The 20,992-nt window shown below is 39.8% G+C and overlaps 1 protein-coding gene across 1 annotated transcript in view; it reads right to left on the bottom strand.

Moving 5' to 3' along the window:
- The window catches only part of LOC117317327 (homeobox protein Mohawk-like), a 69,444-nt gene that overhangs the window by 14,261 nt on the left and 34,191 nt on the right, over positions 1-20,992 (bottom strand). The window contains exon 2 of the mRNA XM_033872124.1: positions 7,955-8,277. Coding sequence (XP_033728015.1) covers positions 7,955-8,277 — 323 coding nt within the window. The remainder of the gene's footprint in view (positions 1-7,954; positions 8,278-20,992) is intronic.

Below are 20,992 nucleotides of genomic sequence, written 5' to 3' on the forward strand. Positions count from 1 at the left end.
CCATCCTACAGTCAATCCCTCAGCCATCCCTACATCCCTTATTCCTCACCCTCACTATCCTACAGTCAATCCCTCAGCCATCCCTACATCCCTCATTCCCCACCCTCACCATCCTACAGTCAACCCCTCAGCGACCCCTACATCCCTCAGTCCCCCCCCTCACCATCCTACAGTCAATCCCTCAGCCATCCCTACATCCCTCATTCCCCACCCTCACCCATCCTACAGTCAATCCCTCAGCCGACCCCTACATCCCTCATTCCTCACCCTCAACTATCCTACAGTCAATCCCTCCGCCATCCCTACATCCCTCATTCCCCACCCTCACCATCCTACAGTCAATCCCTCAGCCATCCCTACATCCCTCATTCCTCACCCTCACCATCCTACAGTCAATCCCTCAGCCATCCCTACATCCCTCATTCCTCACCCTCACCATCCTACAGTCAACCCCTCAGCGACCCCTACATCCCTCATTCCTCACCCTCACCATCCTACAGTCAATCCCTCAGCCATCCCTACATCCCTCATTCCCCACCCTCACCATCCTACAGTCAATCCCTCAGCCATCCCTACATCCCTCATTCCCCGCCCTCACCATCCTACAGTCAATCCCTCAGCCATCCCTACATCCCTCATTCCCCACCCTCACCATCCTACAGTCAATCCCTCAGCCATCCCTACATCCCTCATTCCCCACCCTCACCATCCTACAGTCAATCCCTCAGCCATCCCTACATCCCTCATTCCCCGCCCTCACCATCCTACAGTCAATCCCTCAGCGACCCCTACATCCCTCATTCCCACCCTCACCATCCTACAGTCAATCCCTCAGCCATCCCTACATCCCTCATTCCCCACCCTCACCATCCTACAGTCAATCCCTCAGCCATCCCTACATCCCTCATTCCCCACCCTCACCATCCTACAGTCAATCCCTCAGCCATCCCTACATCCCTCATTCCCCACCCTCACCATCCTACAGTCAATCCCTCAGCCATCCCTACATCCCTCATTCCCCACCCTCACCATCCTACAGTCAATCCCTCAGCGACCCCTACATCCCTCATTCCCCACCCTCACTATCCTACAGTCAATCCCTCAGCCATCCCTACATCCCTCATTCCTCACCCTCACCATCCTACAGTCAATCCCTCAGCCATCCCTACATCCCTCAGTCCTCACCCTCACCATCCTACAGTCAATCCCTCAGCCATCCCTACATCCCTCATTCCCCACCCTCACCATCCTACAGTCAATCCCTCAGCCATCCCTACATCCCTCATTCCCCGCCCTCACCATCCTACAGTCAATCCCTCAGCCATCCCTACATCCCTCATCCCCCCCCCCCTCACCATCCTACAGTCAATCCCTCAGCCATCCCTACATCCCTCATTCCTCACCCTCACCATCCTACAGTCAATCCCTCAGCCATCCCTACATCCCTCATCCCCCCCCACCCTCACCATCCTACAGTCAATCCCTCAGCGACCCCTACATCCCTCATTCCTCACCCTCACCATCCTACAGTCAATCCCTCAGCCATCCCTACATCCCTCATCCCCCCCACCCTCACCATCCTACAGTCAATCCCTCAGCGACCCCTACATCCCTCATTCCTCACCCTCATTATTCTACAGTCAATCCCTCAGCCATCCCTACATCCCTCATTCCCCGCCCTCACCATCCTACAGTCAATCCCTCAGCGACCCCTACATCCCTCAGTCCCCACCCTCACCATCCTACAGTCAATCCCTCAGCCATCCCTACATCCCTCATTCCTCACCCTCATTATTCTACAGTCAATCACCCAGTTTTCACAACACCCTCAATCCCCACCCTCGTCATCGGTCCCTCAATCCCTCAGCGACCCCTACATCCCTCAGTCCCCGCCCTCACCATCCTACAGTCAATCCCTCAGCCATCCCTACATCCCTCATTCCTCACCCTCATTATTCTACAGTCAATCCCTCAGCGATCCCAATACCCTTTATTTCCAACCCTCATTAGCTTGGCCTAATTCCTTCCAGTTACAAATAAGAATACCTTCAAGTTAGGGAGGGTTGAAGGAATTTAGGTTAGAAAAATCTATTAAAATCTTCTACCCCTTCCCTTCCCTCCTCTCCCAGGACCCCCCCCCCCCCCCCCCCCCCCCCCCCCCCCCCCCCCCCCCCCCCCCCCCCCCCCCCCCCCCCCCCTCTCAGCGATCCCAATACCCTTTATTTCCAACCCTCATTAGCTTGGCCTAATTCCTTCCAGTTACAAATAAGAATACCTTCAAGTTAGGGAGGGTTGAAGGAATTTAGGTTAGAAAAATCTATTAAAATCTCCTCCCTCCCAACCCATCTGTTAATCCGACACTGACTATATGTTAGTTAGAACATATCGACAGTAGTCATTAAAGTCAGAAAAAAGTCCCGGATCACGACCCCAGAGTAAACTCTATTAATCCATAAGAAAGCTACTGAAGGATATGACATGATGTTCTATCAAGTGGTTGGCAACCTTCCCACCATCCATACATACAGTGTATATCCTGATTTCAATTCTATATATAACTTAGTTCCTAGGCTATCTCCGAACTGGGGAAGAAAACCGTATCACAGATCAATATGGTTGGTATATCCTTCCGCGAAGATATACATCTTACTTCTAAAACAATTGGTGACTCATCCTGGGAAATATAGATTTCGACATTATTACGAATACGTTGATCCCTAATCGATGGAATACCTACTTAGTGGGTTTAGAAGCGACGTACAGCGTTAAAGGAGCCCACAACCATCAGAGGAAACATAACGCGTGAATTTCAAAGTGATGAAAATGACCAACGATGGTTATTTGTCGAATGTTTTATAATATCATACAGCAGCGATGTCTGTTTGTTGTTTTTGTTTTGTTTTGTTTTGCTTTTTGCTCTTGTTCCCGCCATTTTTTAATTTTTTATTGTTGTTTATTTTTCTTTAAGTTTGATGACACGTTCCAATTGTGAAATAACATCAATTGATGACGTTTTAGGATACGATCCCATTATGAGGCCAATCCTGGTCTCGGCGTTAGGCTCCAATTATAAATTAAATTCCAAACTTGTCTATTTCATAAAAAAACCCCTCTGATACAATGAAAATAAACCTAGTTCATAAACAAAAACTCACAGGTATAATGACAAAATCTGTCGAACGCAAACACTTAAAGTCAACACGTTTTGACTGAATTGGCAAAGTTTTCAAACCGTGAACACCATTCAAAACAGAAATCACCCATACTGAATCCCACTTTGACGTGTAGACGCCTTAGTTCGGCTTGTCGATATCGTTATGGTATATCTCACATGTACTTGGTATCTACATTGTTTTCGTGTTAGTAGGTTATATTGCATGTCCTATAAAAACAAACCCAAATCAACCAATACCATCAGGGAAGATTTCTCTCTTGGAGTGGTAACTTATAAAACAGGTCATACCATGCTTCCGCATTAATACTGCCGGATATTCACGTTCCGGATCCGAGCCGTGTATTATTATGTCGACTGTTCAGTATCGGCCGGATATTCACGTTCCGGATCCGAGCCGTGTATTATTATGTCGACTGTTCGGTATCGGCCGGATACTTTCATTCCGGATCCAAGTCATGCATTACTAGTATTATGTCGACTATCCAGTATCTGTCCGATATTCAGGTTCCGGTCCAGGTCGTGTATTATTGTGTTGACTGTTATATCGGCCGGACATTCTCGTTCCGGATCCGAATCATGAATTATCATATTCACATTCCGGATCCGAATCGTGTTTTATCTTGTCGACTGTGGCTGAGGTTGACACGCTGTCGTCTATCTGACAGAGGGACAAGACGCTGCTTCCTGTTCAACTTCAGAGTGACACATTTTGACATGTCTATCATTGATAGTTTTTAATCCTCCTATTTTTTTAGGCCCGTGCATAAGAACCTCATCATATTTATTTTATCATATTTATTTGATTGCGACTTTCCAGTTCTAAAACAGTCCGTGCAGTAGGTCGTGTGTGGAACTCGTGCTAGACCAGATTATTTCTTGTTTAAATGAATGTGGTCTTTTTACAAAGGTCGATATATAGAGCTCACAATGACGTAGCATTAATAAAATACGGCTTCTGTGTAAAGGTGGACAGCTGGCCCTTGTATACAGGCGACTTTTGTTTTCAAGTGGCCCTTGTATACAGGTGACCTTTGTTTACACGTGATCCTTGTATACAGGTGACCTTTGTTTACACGTGACCCTTGTATACAGGCCACCTTTGTTTATATGTGTCCCGTGTATACATGGGGTCTTTGTGTACAGATGGCCCTTTTGTACAGGTGGCCCCTGTATACAGGTGACCTTTGTATACAAGTGGCCCTTATATACAGGTGGCCTTTGTGTACATATGGTCTTTGCATACAGTTAGCTTTTGTTTACAGTAGGCCTTTGTATACAGGTGACCTTTTATACAGGTGACCTTTTTATACAGGTGACCTTTTTATACAGGTGGCCTTTGTGTACAGGTGACCAATGTATAGTATACAGGCCGATGATGCTTTATTGAAACGTTGACTGTCCATAGTAATCACTACTGTAGTCAATACTGAACCTGAATTCCTTTCAGTCGCCCCATTTCCGCAATATTGAGCTTGTTTTTCAATTATAATTTGAGATCCAAAGCTTTTACGTTTATAAAGATGGGTAAGTTTTTGTATAAGAGCACAATGTCAGCTCGGATAGGAATGATTACCCCGGCCCGCAAGCCGACTCGCTAACCTTTATGCCGCTGACAATAAACACAGTGATATTTTGTTCGCTGAAAAAGCTAATTTTTCAAAGATTTCGATAAATGAGGTTTTTTTTTTATTTCCTTTTTTTTGTCTTGGTTTAAATCTAACTTGAACTTATATGTTTTTGCATATTTTATTGAAAAAAGTACAAAAGAAAATTACTATCAATGGAATATTGATTTCATTTGAAGCAGTGTTCGATGTACCTGTCTTGTACCACGACATAGATTGTGTGTCATGGTAATTTATAGATATCAATCACACACAGAACAGGGTTACAGTGCAGAAACATGAAGGATACGTTTTAATTACGATAACTAAGCATGCTATATACATATAAAAATTCTTCAGATAAGTGCAATCAGCTGAAAATCTATTCATTACGCACACGTTTTTTAATTAGATTTCTATCGACTGTATAGGAACGGTAATTCAATATTTCTTATTAATCAATAATTCAACTTTTATTATTACTGTTTCTTTATAACTTGTTATTATGTACGAATGATACAGAATTACATTATTCTGTTAAAAGTACGAGGAACCAAAATTGTGTTTGTATGGAGTCATTTATCGTCTTGAAATCTTTACAATTAAGCTTTGAACTGCCTCGTGCATAGTTGAACGAAACTAACAAAGCGTTTGTATAACCTTGACCCAGGCACTTTTGTACTTTACTTAATCTCATCAAGAGTTTGCACAACTCTGATCAGCAGTCTAGCATCTGATTTAAATACTCTCGAACTCAGGCCCCACTATCCGGATTTTAATTGATAGGCTAGCCGATTTAAACTAGCATTACTCTTTACTCAATCACAAATTTAATTTTAGGATAAATCTCTGCATTTTTACCTTAATCTCAACCCCTTTTTTTTTCTTGCTCAATAATGAATTAACTCAGAATAAATCACAACAATTTTACCTGAATATCAATCTTTTTTATTAAGATTTTTAAAATTCCTTTTTGCGATAAGGTTGTATTTGAATTATCGCTGTGGAAGGGCTACAAAGCTAAATTACTTCTTCATGGCTATTTATATTCAAAATGTCAAGACTGGCCTTTAAACCTCTAACCAGGGGGCTTGGGTACAGAAGCCAGAGCGTTCAGATCCAATCGTGCTGTAGTGGGGTTTAATGTTGAAATATGGCGTGATAACTTATACCCGGGTATATATTGCAATTCCTCTCCGATAACAAAGACAGGAAACTTTGTATTAGTATGCTAAACGTGAGCGGATTCAGTTTTAATATACAGGTTCGACCACAGGCATTTTCCTATGTTAAACATAAATGCACACAATTCTTCTTTCATTTTAAAAGTTTACACATGTATAACATGATTCCATTTTCGCCGATTTTCACAGATTTAACAGAATAAATATTCACATGTTTAATTGAAGGACCCAGTGGGGTTGCTATTTTAATTAAGATAGGTTTTCTGTGATGTATACTACATGTACCATATCGTGTCGAAAATCGGGTTTAAATGTCTTAGCCCTTAGATCTATACATCTATATCTCGCGCTAAGACATTTTCATCATCATGCAGAAGTCACGTGACCATAGAAACAACCACCAAATGTTACATACTTTTCACTCTAACCACCCTCCAAAAGTGAAAGATATTACACGGTTTATAACTTCTGAAATTTTGATTTAGAATTATTGATATTTTTCAGATTTGTTCTTTCACAGTAAAACATTGAAATGAAAATGCATTTCACATCACAAAGTCATTTCCGCCAAAAAGATCTTGATTTAGGATACACACACAAGTGGAATCGTAAGTACAGATCCAGCAAAAATTTCATTTGTTTAAAAAAATATAAATATATCAGTAGATTCTTAGGACCACGTACTAAAATGGCAGTTCTTTGTTCTAGAAGGAATTACGTTTTTGCCTTTGGAAACCATTCGCGTTTAGCAATGGAGGCCTCGCCGTCCTGATTCTTTAGTGTTTTCGAAATTGTCCGTTCTTAATCTCCGAAACTAAACAAATGAGTTCGCGAGAATGTCATGAGATTCCGGGAGAGACCGTTCGGAAGCCCTCTAGGCATTCATCACGAAGCCACTACTGTCAAAACAACAGGATTCTGCTGGTATTTTTTAGCGTGGTAAATGATTTTTACCCTGACACGGAGTCGTAACAGACCATATATTAAACACACTAACACACAATCAATATGTTATTATTCTTAACACTATCATATCACTCCGCGACGCCTCACGCACGACAGCCCATGAAAAATAAGCTTCCGCGGCGATAATAGAGAACGTTTTCAACGCCGCAGTTAATTGAAGAGCTTGAACAATCTATCACTGTGGCGGGTTTCACAACACTAGTTTTATGGCCTACAGACGGGTTTGATCGAATACACACTCCAATAAACCCGGGTAAACAATATTCAGGTAAAGTGATTTAATGGAGTCTACCGTATTGTATTACAAACAACTTATGATTATACTACGTTTACTTTGTCAAATTATTTCCAATATAATTCTTGCATACAACGATATGTTTTTATCTAAGTATATCACACGCTTTATTTCATTCAAGAGTTGCTTCAAAGATTCGGATAACCGTATTTATATTTTGGAACACACGATAAAGTGGTTCTTAATTCAACTCATTTAAAAAAACAAATGTGCTCATTAACTGATTAAGCACCAAACTTCCTTGCTGTGCTATTAATGGACACTCTAATGGCAGACATAAAAAAAGTCACGTGATCAATCTATATATCAAGACCTCACGCACGTAAACCTACATACATAAATTGTTGTTATATTTCAACACCGTGACGGCTACGATTAAATTGCGGATATGACGTCATATCTATGTAAGTTTAAAAGACGTGACTGTGTCTATGTATTTTGACTCTTGTCCGGAGGAGAGCAGCACGTCACCTCTTGTTAACACGGGACGTTACCCTTCATTTCCTCGTCATTACTTCGGCCATTACAACAAGGATAAAGAACCAAGAAGGATTTAGGATTAGGATTTAGGATTTTTAGGATTTAGGATTCTCAAATAAGAAAGGAAGAGTGGGTACTTCGTGGGGAATCTTTGGTTACATTATGTTTTCTTTTTCTTTCAATCTTGATCTTTTTTCCCAGAAATTGTAATCCGAAGTAAAGCGTAGATCAACATATCGAAAATACTCACCTTCGTCTGAATCAAACAGACTGTCGTCTGAACTAACACTCAATAGTTCAGCATTTCCCGTGACACGGCTGTTGTAGAGCTTGACCCGTTTAGACCATGTGACGTCATCGCCTTTTACTGTACTCTTCAATCGCCGTCTCGCATTTGCAAACCAGTTCGAGACTTGTACGAGAGACATACGAGAATCTCGTGCTAGGATTTCCTTTTCCGGTTTTGAAGGGTACGGGTTCCCTCGGTGATCACATAGCCATTGTTTTAAGGGGCGTGTCATGTTTTGCATGGTTTGTCTCTTCTGTCGCACTTTCATTTGAAATTTGATGTTACTGAAAAGACAGAAAAAGTAAACAAAGATAAATAAAACAGACGAATATATCAGTCATAGTTTAAACTGAACCCGACACAACAACATAACCTGTGTAAAGCGACCTTTGTGAATTTCTTAATTCAACACTCTTTGATTTATTCTTTTATTTGATTTAAACATATTTTATTGTATCTTAATATATACATGGGAATTGGGCACAAGTTATCAAACTTATATTAAGCCCTTTCCCTATATAATTTTACATACATATAATACATTTATTTTTACAAGATGACATATATTTTATTTACATATTTGAGAGAGAGAGAGAGAGAGACAGAGAGACAGAGAGACAGAGAGACAGAGAGAGAGACACAGAGAGAGAGAGAGAGAGAGAGAGAGAGAGAGAGAGAGAGAGAGAGAGAGAGAGAGAGAGAGAGAGACAGAGACAGAGAGAGAGAGAGAGAGTTAAATGAATATAAATGAAGATATAATTAAAAAAAAATCATTATGACTATAGATTATCAAATGAATAAATAATTCAAGTAAACTATTCCAATAAACTATTCCAATAAACTATTCCGATGCCGATAGCAACCCTCTTAAATGATCTATGCTCATTCCAAGCTAATGAAAAACTTGTTGTACCATGAGTATCAGTTTGAACACAATATTTAAGGGCCCACAATAACAAGTGTAAATTTGAACCTGTGTAGACTGACGGTCTTCGTAACAGACGATTTTGTCGGTCTTTGCATTTTCTATTTACAGATATTTCACATTTCACAACGTCGTCGGTCTTTACTGAGTTCTGTTTACACAGGTTTCACATTTCACAACCTCGTCGGTCTTTACAAAGTTCTGTTTACACAGGTTTAACCTCAAATCAGTTTTAAGCAAAACTTGGCTTCCAGGTAAGAGCTGATAATTACAGAATATTATTGCTAATGATTTTATTTATAAAATGACGTCATCGAAAAATGATGTTGCATCGTTTGTGGTTATCACAGTTCTATGTAATTCTTCTCTGACATTTAAAATGCATTAGAGCCAAAATTGAATAAATTTCCTCTATATGCTTAAAGTACATTTTGTACTTTGGCTTGCCCGACAAATAATATCCAAGAAAGACATAATCTGCAAGTTCATAGAAAAGTGCAGTTTTCGTCAGCCCTTTCTTACCGGAAAGCTGTTAAACATTGCAGTTAAAAATATATCCGCGCGCTCTTTATAAAATTGGCTTTATGAACGTTTCCCTTGGAATTTTGCCATTTTCGTGTATAATTATCTTTGCATGTTGCGCAAGCGATCTGCGTAACGTCAAATTGATGTTGTTTTAAGTGGGGCTATGAAATGAAACTCTCTAAACTACGGTCTTAATCCTTTTGAACGCAGAGCTTACAACGTACTCAGTTCAACATATGCAAATTATACATAATTTTAGCTTAAGGCATCCTAGTGCAGAGCAGTTTTGAGGTATAATGATTTGTGTAAAAATCTAATTTGTTAAAATTTCAAAGGATATGTCGCATCATGTTACAAATGAGTCCTATAATTCATCATACATATTTTTATTTGTAAACAACTTCCCGAGACTATATAAATTAAAAAAATCAAGTCAGTAAAGTAAGATCATTATGTGTGTATACGAATTAAATGGAGAATGAAAGAGCGTGGAAGTTTAAAACTAATTCGTCAAACGCGGTTAAATAGACAGATTACTGTACATTGACATAGACCGTCCGGACAGATACAGATATGGACGGACGGACGGACGGGCTGCCGGATCTGACATGAACACAATATCATACTCGTGTTACATGTATATATATTTAATCTAAAAAAAATTAAAATCGAACTGTATTTACCAAGGTGTCTGGTTTAGCCGGTACAAACTCCCACACGTTCCACTGTACTGAGACATTGGTATACCTTTAAATAACTTGATTATTGTCTGCACGTCCTTTACACGTACGTGAGGTGACGTGTACCCAGAGATGTTATTACGTCAACTTATTCCGCAGTTAAATCCTTTCACAATACATTTCTCAGCAGCTTATTACTTTTATTACATTGTGATGAAAATGAGGTTTACGTAAATTATAGTGCTGGGGTGGTTTATACACTTGTAATCCTCAAATCAGTTTATTACAAACCCGCAACTTTAATTATAATTCCTGCCAAAACACCTCCTTACATTTCCGTCGTCCGCCCGATTGAACCCACTCCTCGCATTTATGATGTCAGAGCGATAAAGTAGTTCCTTACATTTATAATGTTCGACCGATTAAACCAGATTCTTACATCCTTGTACAGCGTACGTCCGCCCGGTCTACCGATTAAACTCAACTCTTTACATTTACATTTTTGTATGTTGTCGGAGCACTTTAACCAGTTCCTTACATTTTTGACGCCGGGGCGATTAAACCAGTTCCGTACAATTATGATGTCGGACCGATTAAACCAGTTCCTTATAATATGTATGATGTCGGACCGACTAAACCAGTTCCTTACATTTATGATGTCGGACCGACTAAACCAGTTCCATACATTTATGATGTCGGACCGACTAAACCAGTTCAATACATTTATGATGTCGGACCGACTAAACCAGTTCCTTACATTTGTGATGTCGGACCGACTAAACCAGTTCCTTACATTTATGATGTCGGACCGACTAAACCAGATCCTTACATCCATGTACAACGTACGTCCGCCCGGTCTACCGATTAAACTCAACTCTTTACATTTACATTTTTGTATGTTGTCGGAGCACTTTAACCAATTCCTTACATTTTTGACGCCGGGGCGATTAAACCAGTTCCGTACAATTATGATGTCGGACCGATTAAACCAGTTCCTTACATGTATGATGTCGGACCGACTAAACCAGTTCCATACATTTATGATGTCGGACCGACTAAACCAGTTCCATACATTTGTGATGTCGGACCGACTAAACCAGTTCCATACATTTATGATGTCGGACCGACTAAACCAGTTCCTTACATTTATGATGTCGGACCGACTAAACCAGTTCCTTACATTTATGATGTTGGACCGACTAAACCATTTCCTTACATTTGCTGATGGTAGATGATTAAACAAACTTCTTACATTTACGACATCGTCATATTGGTATTTTAGGACCATACTTTTTTAATGGTGTATAAAGTAAAACCCAATGGTCATAAAAAATATAATTATGCTGTATCTACACGTGAATCAATATATGCCGAGAACACACCACACGTTCTACTGAGTTTGATATCGCTAGGATCGGTCATAAAGTCATAACCCGCATGCGTGTTTATTTCACACCTATATGGTACTGACCTTTCTGTACTCGGGGATAGCTGTATCTATATATACTAATGTCAGCTGTTTCTGTGATTGAGCTGGAAACAGCTGTATAATAATTAACTCGAACAGGGGTTCATCAAGTAGTGATAATTTTGCGCATGCGCGTATCATCTCGAGTTAATGACGTGATAAGTGTATGCAGATGATTGTGGATTTGTAAACACTTGTTTGTGTGCTTTTTAAAACGTTCTAATAAATTTTAGCTGACTTTTTAACGAATTGATTTGATGATTTTATCTGGTTCACTTAGAGAACACTCGTTTGTGTATGTGTGCGTTTATAGTCACATTACTATGGTATTCCGTTAGGGCCAAATTTCCAATATCGCTCCTTCGTCATCGTGTTTTCGCTCCTTCGATCGTGTTTTTGCTCCTTCGCGTTTAGGTCGAAGGAGCGAAGAAGCGATATTGGAAATTTGGCTTTAACGGAACATCATACATCACTTAAAACATAATTCAACTTAATGCTTACAAGTGTATCTACCTTGATATGAGATTTTTCGCTTTCTTTCACGGACTGTTTCCTGTGACAAATTACTACGCAGATCTTCCAGCCAATCAAAAGCGACGTTACAAACAAGGGATGATTTTTTTGGGACGATAATATAATGTGTTCTGTCTATACAAATGTCCGTGATACATGTTAACAGGAAAAAATCATCAGTTATTTCGGACTATAGTCTGTCCACAGTAGTATTAACATACATCTGCTTTACAATTTTTGATCCGTACTGTTTCCGGAAATCATTCTAGCAGTCTCCATTCCAGACCTCAAAAATGTTGGCGACAGATACCTATTAATTCATTTATCTGTAAACCTTAGAAGGTTGTTTTTTCACTCAAGAGAGGAAATCAGATCAGTTCAGTGTAAGATAAATCTCCTGTAATCACTAAAAGTTGAAATACGTTAATAATGCTAATTACACTTGAAAATGAAAGAAACAGAGAAAAGCAAGCGGTTGTTTAATTGTGCCGCGTATATGGAGGGTTGAAGAAATTGCGAAACACATTGCATTCGGAATTTAAGGAATTCGAGCTTTTAAATACAAGTTTCCACGCACAGGCCTATAATCAAGCTCATGGGAGGAGACGGAGAGGTAATTTATTATACATAGAACCAAAAAACGGGAAATTAAATCCGGATCGAATGTCATAAAGATGAGAGGACGATCGTTGATTAGTATTGGAGGCAGGCGAAGTGTGATAAAATTGTGGATAAAACGAGTTTTATGAAGATGGCGCCCTACATTTAAATAACTGGGTTTCGTGTCGTTGAATATAGAAGTTTAGTAAAGGTAAATCTAGATACAGACCTGATTCCGGAAACTCAGAGTTGGCTGGTGTTTCGGTTATTGAATTAAGCATTACAGTCACGTGGTTTGACACGTGGTAACGACATTTAACAACATTATCATCTGAATGCAGTGAACTTGATGTAGTGGTAGATTACATAGTACAATCCCAACCGCTTTGTCATTGTCATCAATACATTCAATATGATAGCGAGTTAGAAAACGGGACTACGATTAACATCAAATACAAGTTGTTGGTCCTCTTTTTAGTTTAATTTGTGTGTGTGTGTGTGTGTGTGTGTGTGTGTGTGTGGGGGGGGGGGGGGGGGGGGGGGGGGGGGGGGGGGGGGGGGGGGGGGGGGGGGGGAAGGGGGGGGGGGATTAAGATTATCTACAAATCAGACAGGATGACAGTAGAAAGAACCATTTTAAACAGCAGTTATCTTAACAATACGATACATTACAATTTCAATTTTTTTAAATAAAGTTCGGATAACACAGACATTAAAATATATCAGTGACAACACCATTCCAATTTCATAGTTTTCAGCTTTTGTTTTTGAGTAATATTTCAAAATGCATGATTTTTTTTAATGAATTAAGACTGTATGGTGCCTTCATGATTTACCAGTGACTGATGGAGTTAGTCCCCTTTAGTGTACCAGTGACAGATGGAGTTAGTCCCCTTTAGTGTACCAGTGACTGATGGAGTTAGTCCCCTTTAGTGTACCAGTGACAGATGGAGTTAGTTCCCTTTAGTGTACCAGTGACTGATGGAGTTAGTCCCCTTTAGTGTACCAGTGACTGATGGAGTTAGTTCCCTTTAGTGTACCAGTGACTGATGGAGTTAGTCCCCTTTAGTGTACCAGTGACTGATGGAGTTAGTCCCCTTTAGTGTACCAGTGACTGATGGAGTTAGTCCCCTTTAGTGTACCAGTGACAGATGGAGTTAGTCCCCATTAGTGTACCAGTGACTGATGGGGTTAGTCCCCATTAGTGTACCAGTGACTGATGGAGTTAGTCCCCATTAGTGTACCAGTGACAGATGGAGTTAGTCCCCTTTAGTGTACCAGTGACAGATGGAGTTAGTTCCCTTTAGTGTACAATCAATTCGTGTTCATTAAAATCGGCGTTATCTATCCACATGTCAGTACCAAATACCTAGTTTATCATTAGATTTAATACAAGTCAAATTGTCGATAATGAAACTCTTTAGGAGTCGTATCATACACAAGTTCTGATATACAGCTCTTTCCAAAAGAGGTCGTCAAGATGGCATCATAAGATATTCCATATTCGGCCTTCCATACTATAAAACATACATGATGCCTCCATGTAATTCAATAACATATCGCCATATATGTAAATTATTTATCCCCGCTGATATACACCCTCTAATATAAGTACATAATATACCCCCACTAATATAAGTAAATAATATATCCCTACCAATATAAGTAAATAATATACCCCCGTGCCATCTCCTTGGTCAACCCGTACGTAGTCGGTATGTGTTTTCTATTCCAGTTACAAGCTGGCCTTAAACTCCAAATCACATATAACGACAGACTTATTCAGGTAAAGCACGGGCTTATGTACAGAAGGTCCATGTCTCCGCGGGTAGCGAACCTCGTCAACCGTTCATTGTTTGTTGTGATAAGAGGAAAGCGACCAAATCGTTTTACAATGACTCGCAAAATAGCTTGGTATTCAGTCACAGTCACGTTCTAAAGTAATTTATTTTGATAAGTGCGAGGTGATTTATCTTAATATCCTTGACCTTTCGATTTTAGCGATTACCTGTGAACGGTGTGGTAATCTTGGTGTGGATGGCGCTTGACCCCACCACGTGAAGTGCCATGTTATGACATGCGCTGAAACACCTACATTGTATTATCACTTTTTGAGGCATGCGCTTTCAACGCAGAGCGTTATTGACGAATGATTCAAAAACAATGCATATGCATGTACGGACTGTGTGTCTAAAAATAGATCATACCAGTGTCCGCGTGGTAATGTAGCTCAGTACGCCTCGATAGCTTTCATGTTTTTATTAATTATAAACTGGATATCCAAATTAAGGATCTACAGTGAACAACAAACAAATAAACAAACATACACGGGATTATCTTGCCACTTTTCTTCGGATCACATGCTTAACGGGATATTTTATCACGTATTTAGAACATACTTACGTCACAACTGTAACAGCTACTAATACACACTTTGACCGGGTTGTACTGGGATATTTTAGCTGAGTCAGCGAGTATATATATATATTCATGTGTGTGTATCGTTGAAAGCCCCGGAGGTGGACGACCTAACTGACCACTGGTCAAGTCAGCTGACGATCTATTGACCGACTTCATATACTGATAAAGCTGGACAGATGGACATCTACAATAAGTCCCCTGTGTATAAGACTCACGGGACTACGGGTTAGAAATAAAAGATTTCGTATGATTGATTGACGATAATTGAACTACTTTTGCAGTAAATGTTGTCGAAGAAAGGCCTCTTTGTTTGAAAAATAATGACAAGCCCTCCATTTCTATTGTGCCGACCTTGACGCAGATATGGCGCATTTAGTTGAACGTTAATGCTATTTTGATAGCGTCGACTTATTCAGGCTTGATGGAACACGATCGATTAACGACACTGGCTTTCATTAATATTCAGTTCACACTTTCACTTAATTGGAATTCCGCTCGGTGTTTCGTTATATCACCAGTTATCGCAGTCCTATCGCAATTTTTGTTTGTATCGCACAAATAATTAACAATAGCGCATGTAGAGTGGCTTACGTTGCAGTTCTGATGACCCCTGAAGGTCACGCCGGAATAAGATCATATCCACGCGCAATTTAGCATTCACTTACCATGTGCTGGATTGAATATAAAAACGGAATTGTCCACAATAGCTGGGTATGGGTCTAGTTCATTCGATCAGCTTATTCTAGACCCCAGTCCCCCAGATACCCAGTCTGGGATTTTGAAGCAGCCTGTATCTGACCAGGGCGATATGTATGTTGCTTGTGTGTACAGAAAAAATATTAATTATATTGCAACTAGACAAAAAGACAGCAGGATCAAAATTGCCAAACAAATGCCCGAGAATACATGGTTACCTTATAAGGCCTCTTTAACAGAACAAAAAGCCGCAAGCGACATCCAGAAAAAGAAACACCACTTCCGGTAACAGGTACACTTGATACCATAGCGAAATCTGTACATTGTTAAAAGTCACCGGAAGAGGAGGAATAATCTCGAACCGGAGGTTATTATGTTCCTGAACGCCACTGATTAGAGGGCATGTTGCCATGGTTACAAGAGCTATCTCGGTGATTGTTACCAATGGATTCGATGTTGGTCTTGTGTTCTTACATGGAATAATGGATTAGTATATCAAGTTTGAAGGCGATCGAGTGTAAATGAGACCCCAGGGGATGATTACCTATATAGGCACACAGGTACATACAATATCGTACCTAGTACTTACTTATATATACACCAATACGTACAGTACATTGTAGAAATAAAAGTAAGAAGTAGGACGGAAAGGAAAGGGTAGATTCCGTTTTTCTCAAAGTGTCCATAGTAAGATTGAATGAACGTCAAACGACAGGCGGTATCTATTGTATAACATGTACAGTTATGACCTTTGAACTCACCAAGTTCGATATCGCCATAAATCATACCGACAGTCTGATATGATGAATCTGCATGTCGGTGGTTTTCTTTGATTTCCTCTAATCAAAACATGTACCTGTCGCTTTCAATCATTTACCACTCAGCATGTGTCTAAGATCTCGTCTGCCAAAAAATCACATCTCAGACCAGCGAGAATATGATTTGAATACAGCTCGACAACTATCTGAAATATTGTCAATCAAACACATATCTCGTGCAAACCAAAACTAATACATTTACTTGAAAATCAGCAAGTACATGTACTTTGAATTTCGTCTGAAAACCTCAAGTCTCGCATGAACGAGACTATAATTTACCTAAAACTCAACCAGTATTCTTTTTTTCTTTACCGACATGTACTTCCATTTTCAGACAAGAAAAGATGCCAGTCATCGATATCATAAACCTAACAAACGGATCAAATCTCGGCGAACATCGTACAAATCTCGCATGTGCGAGAGTATCAGACTGTTCAGGCATGCCGATCAGTTTGGTGTATTCACGACTCAAGTGATATATCAGGGCTGGGAAAATGACGGATGATACGTCATGCACGTCACAACCAGAAAGGTGGACCCAGATGTTCAATCTCGGCATACCTGTATTAACGTAAGATAGGAAAACATTATTTTTATCAAGAAATTCTAACAATCAATACGACTTCTAAATATTGGAACAAATCGTCAAATTATTATTTGGTTTGCATATGTTAACTTCTATATTAGCATGCTATGCTATAAATAGATTGTTCAATAGGTTTATTTTTTTATTTTGTTTAACGCCCTATTAACAGCCAGGATCATTTAAGGACTTGCTGGGTTTTGGAGGTGGAGGAAAGCTGGACTACCCAGAGAAAAAACAACGGCCTACGGTCAGCACCAGGCAACTGCCCCTCGTGGATTTCGAACTCGTAACCCAGAGGTGGCGGGTTAGTGATAAAGTGTCGGAACACCTTAACCACTCGGCCATATCGTTCAAACATGTATCGTTATGTGTTGTCAGCATTCAATTTACCCATTACGTCATTAAAGTTTGAATATGTGTACGAACCGTTTTGTTTCAAAACTTTCCGAATTCCAAACAAAAGATGGCATAATTCTATCAGAAAACTCAATAAAAAAGTCCAGATTAAAAATCTCGTTCTTCTTGGCTAGATTCAAAATAAATTGTATAAGTCTGATTTAATCATTTTCCTTCATCTGAATCATGTTTCGCTATTATTTGAAGTCTTGATTACAACAAAATCTTGTGTAAAATCACTCCCATCAGGAAGATAAATGCGTGTTTGTTCTATTGATGTGAGCTGGCCGACAAACGTCTCAATTACCTCCCCTACTTCTAATATATGTTTATTAAACAAAATAATGTATAATACGTTTCATTTATGGATAATTTACGTCAATCGGGGAACGCAAATATGAATCAAAGGAATAGACACACTCCCAGCACGTGCAGTTGATTCGGCGAGGAGAGAAACCTGTGTGAATACATTCCGTTTTAATCAAAAACACGTGCCCAACCTCTTTACGTGTGCATTACCAGTGCAGTTATGATTTGTTGTGTTGCGATAACAGTTTGTTTTTGATGTCGGACAGTTTTATAATCAAAATCCTCTAATGCGACATGCTTATAGTCATAGCTAACTAGCGCCCCCTATCGGACACTATGTTCACTACCAACTAGCGCCCCCATGATGGTCAACATGCTTACTGCCAACTAGCGTCTTATCGGGCAATCTCTGATCATTGTCAAACTAGCGCCCTCTATCGAGCAATATGCTCACCGCCACCTAGCGACCCCCTATCGAGCAATATGCTCATCGCCAACTAGCGCCCCCTATCGAGCAATATGCTCACTAGCGGCCCCGTCGGACAACATTCTCATCACTTTTTCATCTGTTAATCTCGTAGCAATGTGAGCGCCCTCTGTCGGTCCGAATACTCATATGAGGCGACTAATGTGAAAATCACGTACAGAATTCAGTAGTTTATGCCTTCTGTTTAGTGGTATTGAACAGACTAACATAGATCTGCTGCCTACATTGAGGATCTATATTTTTCTTAAAGTTTTCTTTTTCAAGTATACCTTTTACTTCTTAATGCCGAATCTTGGCAATACCTCGTCTTTAAACGCAGTGTTGAACGTCCTACAAATGAAAATATTTATTACATATTTGAGTTTTATGTATTCTTCAAACGCCGTTTCGATGTAACAGCAGTATATAAACAAGGCCGCGTATATCATTAATAAAAGTTACCAGACCAGGCATTATACCTATCTTCCCTATTTTGAATAATGAAAATGCCGCCATCATTTAATCAGGACGAGTCCATGTTGTGTTAAGGTGAGATAGTATACCTTGCTTGCCAAACCATACAAAATGGGGTTATTATTTTATTCCGACGCAGCCAAGGACTTTTTCATTGACGTACAGAGCTAATGTGTATATCCCGCAGCTGTGTTTGGGTCGCGTAGAACATGCTACCCTTGGTATATCAGTATCCTCAGTAAGTATCACATCGCGAACATCTGTCAGAAGTCAGCCTTACGCAACTCATTATCACGGGCCTCGCGTAGCTCCAGATCGTCAACTGGGTCAATGTTGACTACTTCCTCTTTACCCATAATGCACCACTACTCATATAAATTGGCGAAGACGTAATAGCCAAGTTGCCATGAACACTAGTCAATCAAAACAAAACAACGGTCCATCATGTCGATACTGTCGAAACTTTAATACTATACAGCTAGGTAGTGTAGAAAGAAATAGAAAATATTGATACAACTCCACGTCTGAATGTTGACGTCTGGCAAATATTTAAACCTCCAGTCTGACGTCACGTGTGACGCTTGTGTGAGTAATAAGTCTCTTTCATTTTTATTAAATCTCGTCATGTTTGCCAGCTGTAAAGATGTATTGAAACGTTTTTCTGACGCCACTGTAATTAGTTTCTATATTTACCGTCAATAGATTTCTATAACACCTAGGTGTGCTGACATCTTTAAGAAATGAAATAATTACAGAAACAAAGCCAAAGAGGCAGTTGTAACCGTTTTCATGTTATAAATGTTTCCTGGAGACATGGTCCATGTTATACATGTAACATTTAATTGTCACGTGCATTCCGGCAGGACGAGGTTTTGACATTTTGACCTTGAAAAATCGACCTTACTTACATGTAGCTGCGGTTTCTTGGATACGTCCATGTACATGTAGTATAACTAAATTCTGGTCCAAACACGGACATAAACATGTGTGGACAGGAAAGTGCCGAATCAGCGAAATCTTCATGGCGGTAATAACATTATCGCCTCAGCTCATTCCTCCAGGTAAATTTACCTGTAAAATCACTGATGCATGGAAACCCAGATGTAAAAACTTATCTTTATGTATATATAGGTACATGTTACTGCGCGGCGTATAGAAATCGGTGAGGCGTGATATTAGTGTTTACAACAGCGCAAGATGTAAATTATATCCTTCGTCAATCGATTCCCTCCCATCTAATTCCCCCACCCATCCATCCATATATCCACATCCACCCTGTGTTGATAACCTGTAGCAGGATACTCGGATATGCTCACGTTTTTATCTCTATTTTTATTATTTTGGAATTGTTCCATTCTGTGTTTCTAACAAAACATATCCTCGTTCTGTCGACGGTACGAGGAAAGTGCTTCACAAAGACCAAAAAATAGTCATAGAAAATGACAGTAAACAGTCACGTGCACATCACGTGAAGAATAATTAAAGTATCAACATCTAATCTACCATTATGACGTTAAGATAAATATTTGTTTTTTATCATCATTATCATTATTATGTTTTCTATTATAATTACTATGTTTTGTGACGTCACGATACTTAGCCACAACGATGAAATTAGAACTGAACATTCAAATGGATATCATTGCAAGACACGTTCTTTAAAATCAAAGATGGCGGCGAGCCGACTGACGTCAGAGCATGGCACCTTCCGGTCGATCGATTTTTTTCTAGTTAATTGATAGTTATTGAATTTCCCTGCAAACAATTTTTCCAAAATCCCTCCCAACTGAAGTAATCATTTGCTCAATTTAACTGGACCGCTCGCTGCTAATTGATTATAACAAATTTCCCCAGGTACGGAGAACCAATGTAAAATCCATCACCAAGGTTTAAATATCCAGGGCTCTTTCGCTAAATCATTTCGTCGATTTTATGGTCAAATTGCCAATTCCCAAAAAAACACAGAGTTCTAATGGTGAAATATGGAGGCAAAATATTCCAACTAGAAAGTAATTTATCGACAAACCCAAAAGAATGAGCGGAGATGTTCCACAAAGTATGGAAACTTGATACCGACAGATGAACGAAAATTGCTTCATGTAAAAGTAGTTTTTCTCGATTT

This window comes from Pecten maximus, chromosome 19, assembly GCF_902652985.1.
Source record: "Pecten maximus chromosome 19, xPecMax1.1, whole genome shotgun sequence".
Taxonomy (NCBI): domain Eukaryota; kingdom Metazoa; phylum Mollusca; class Bivalvia; order Pectinida; family Pectinidae; genus Pecten; species Pecten maximus.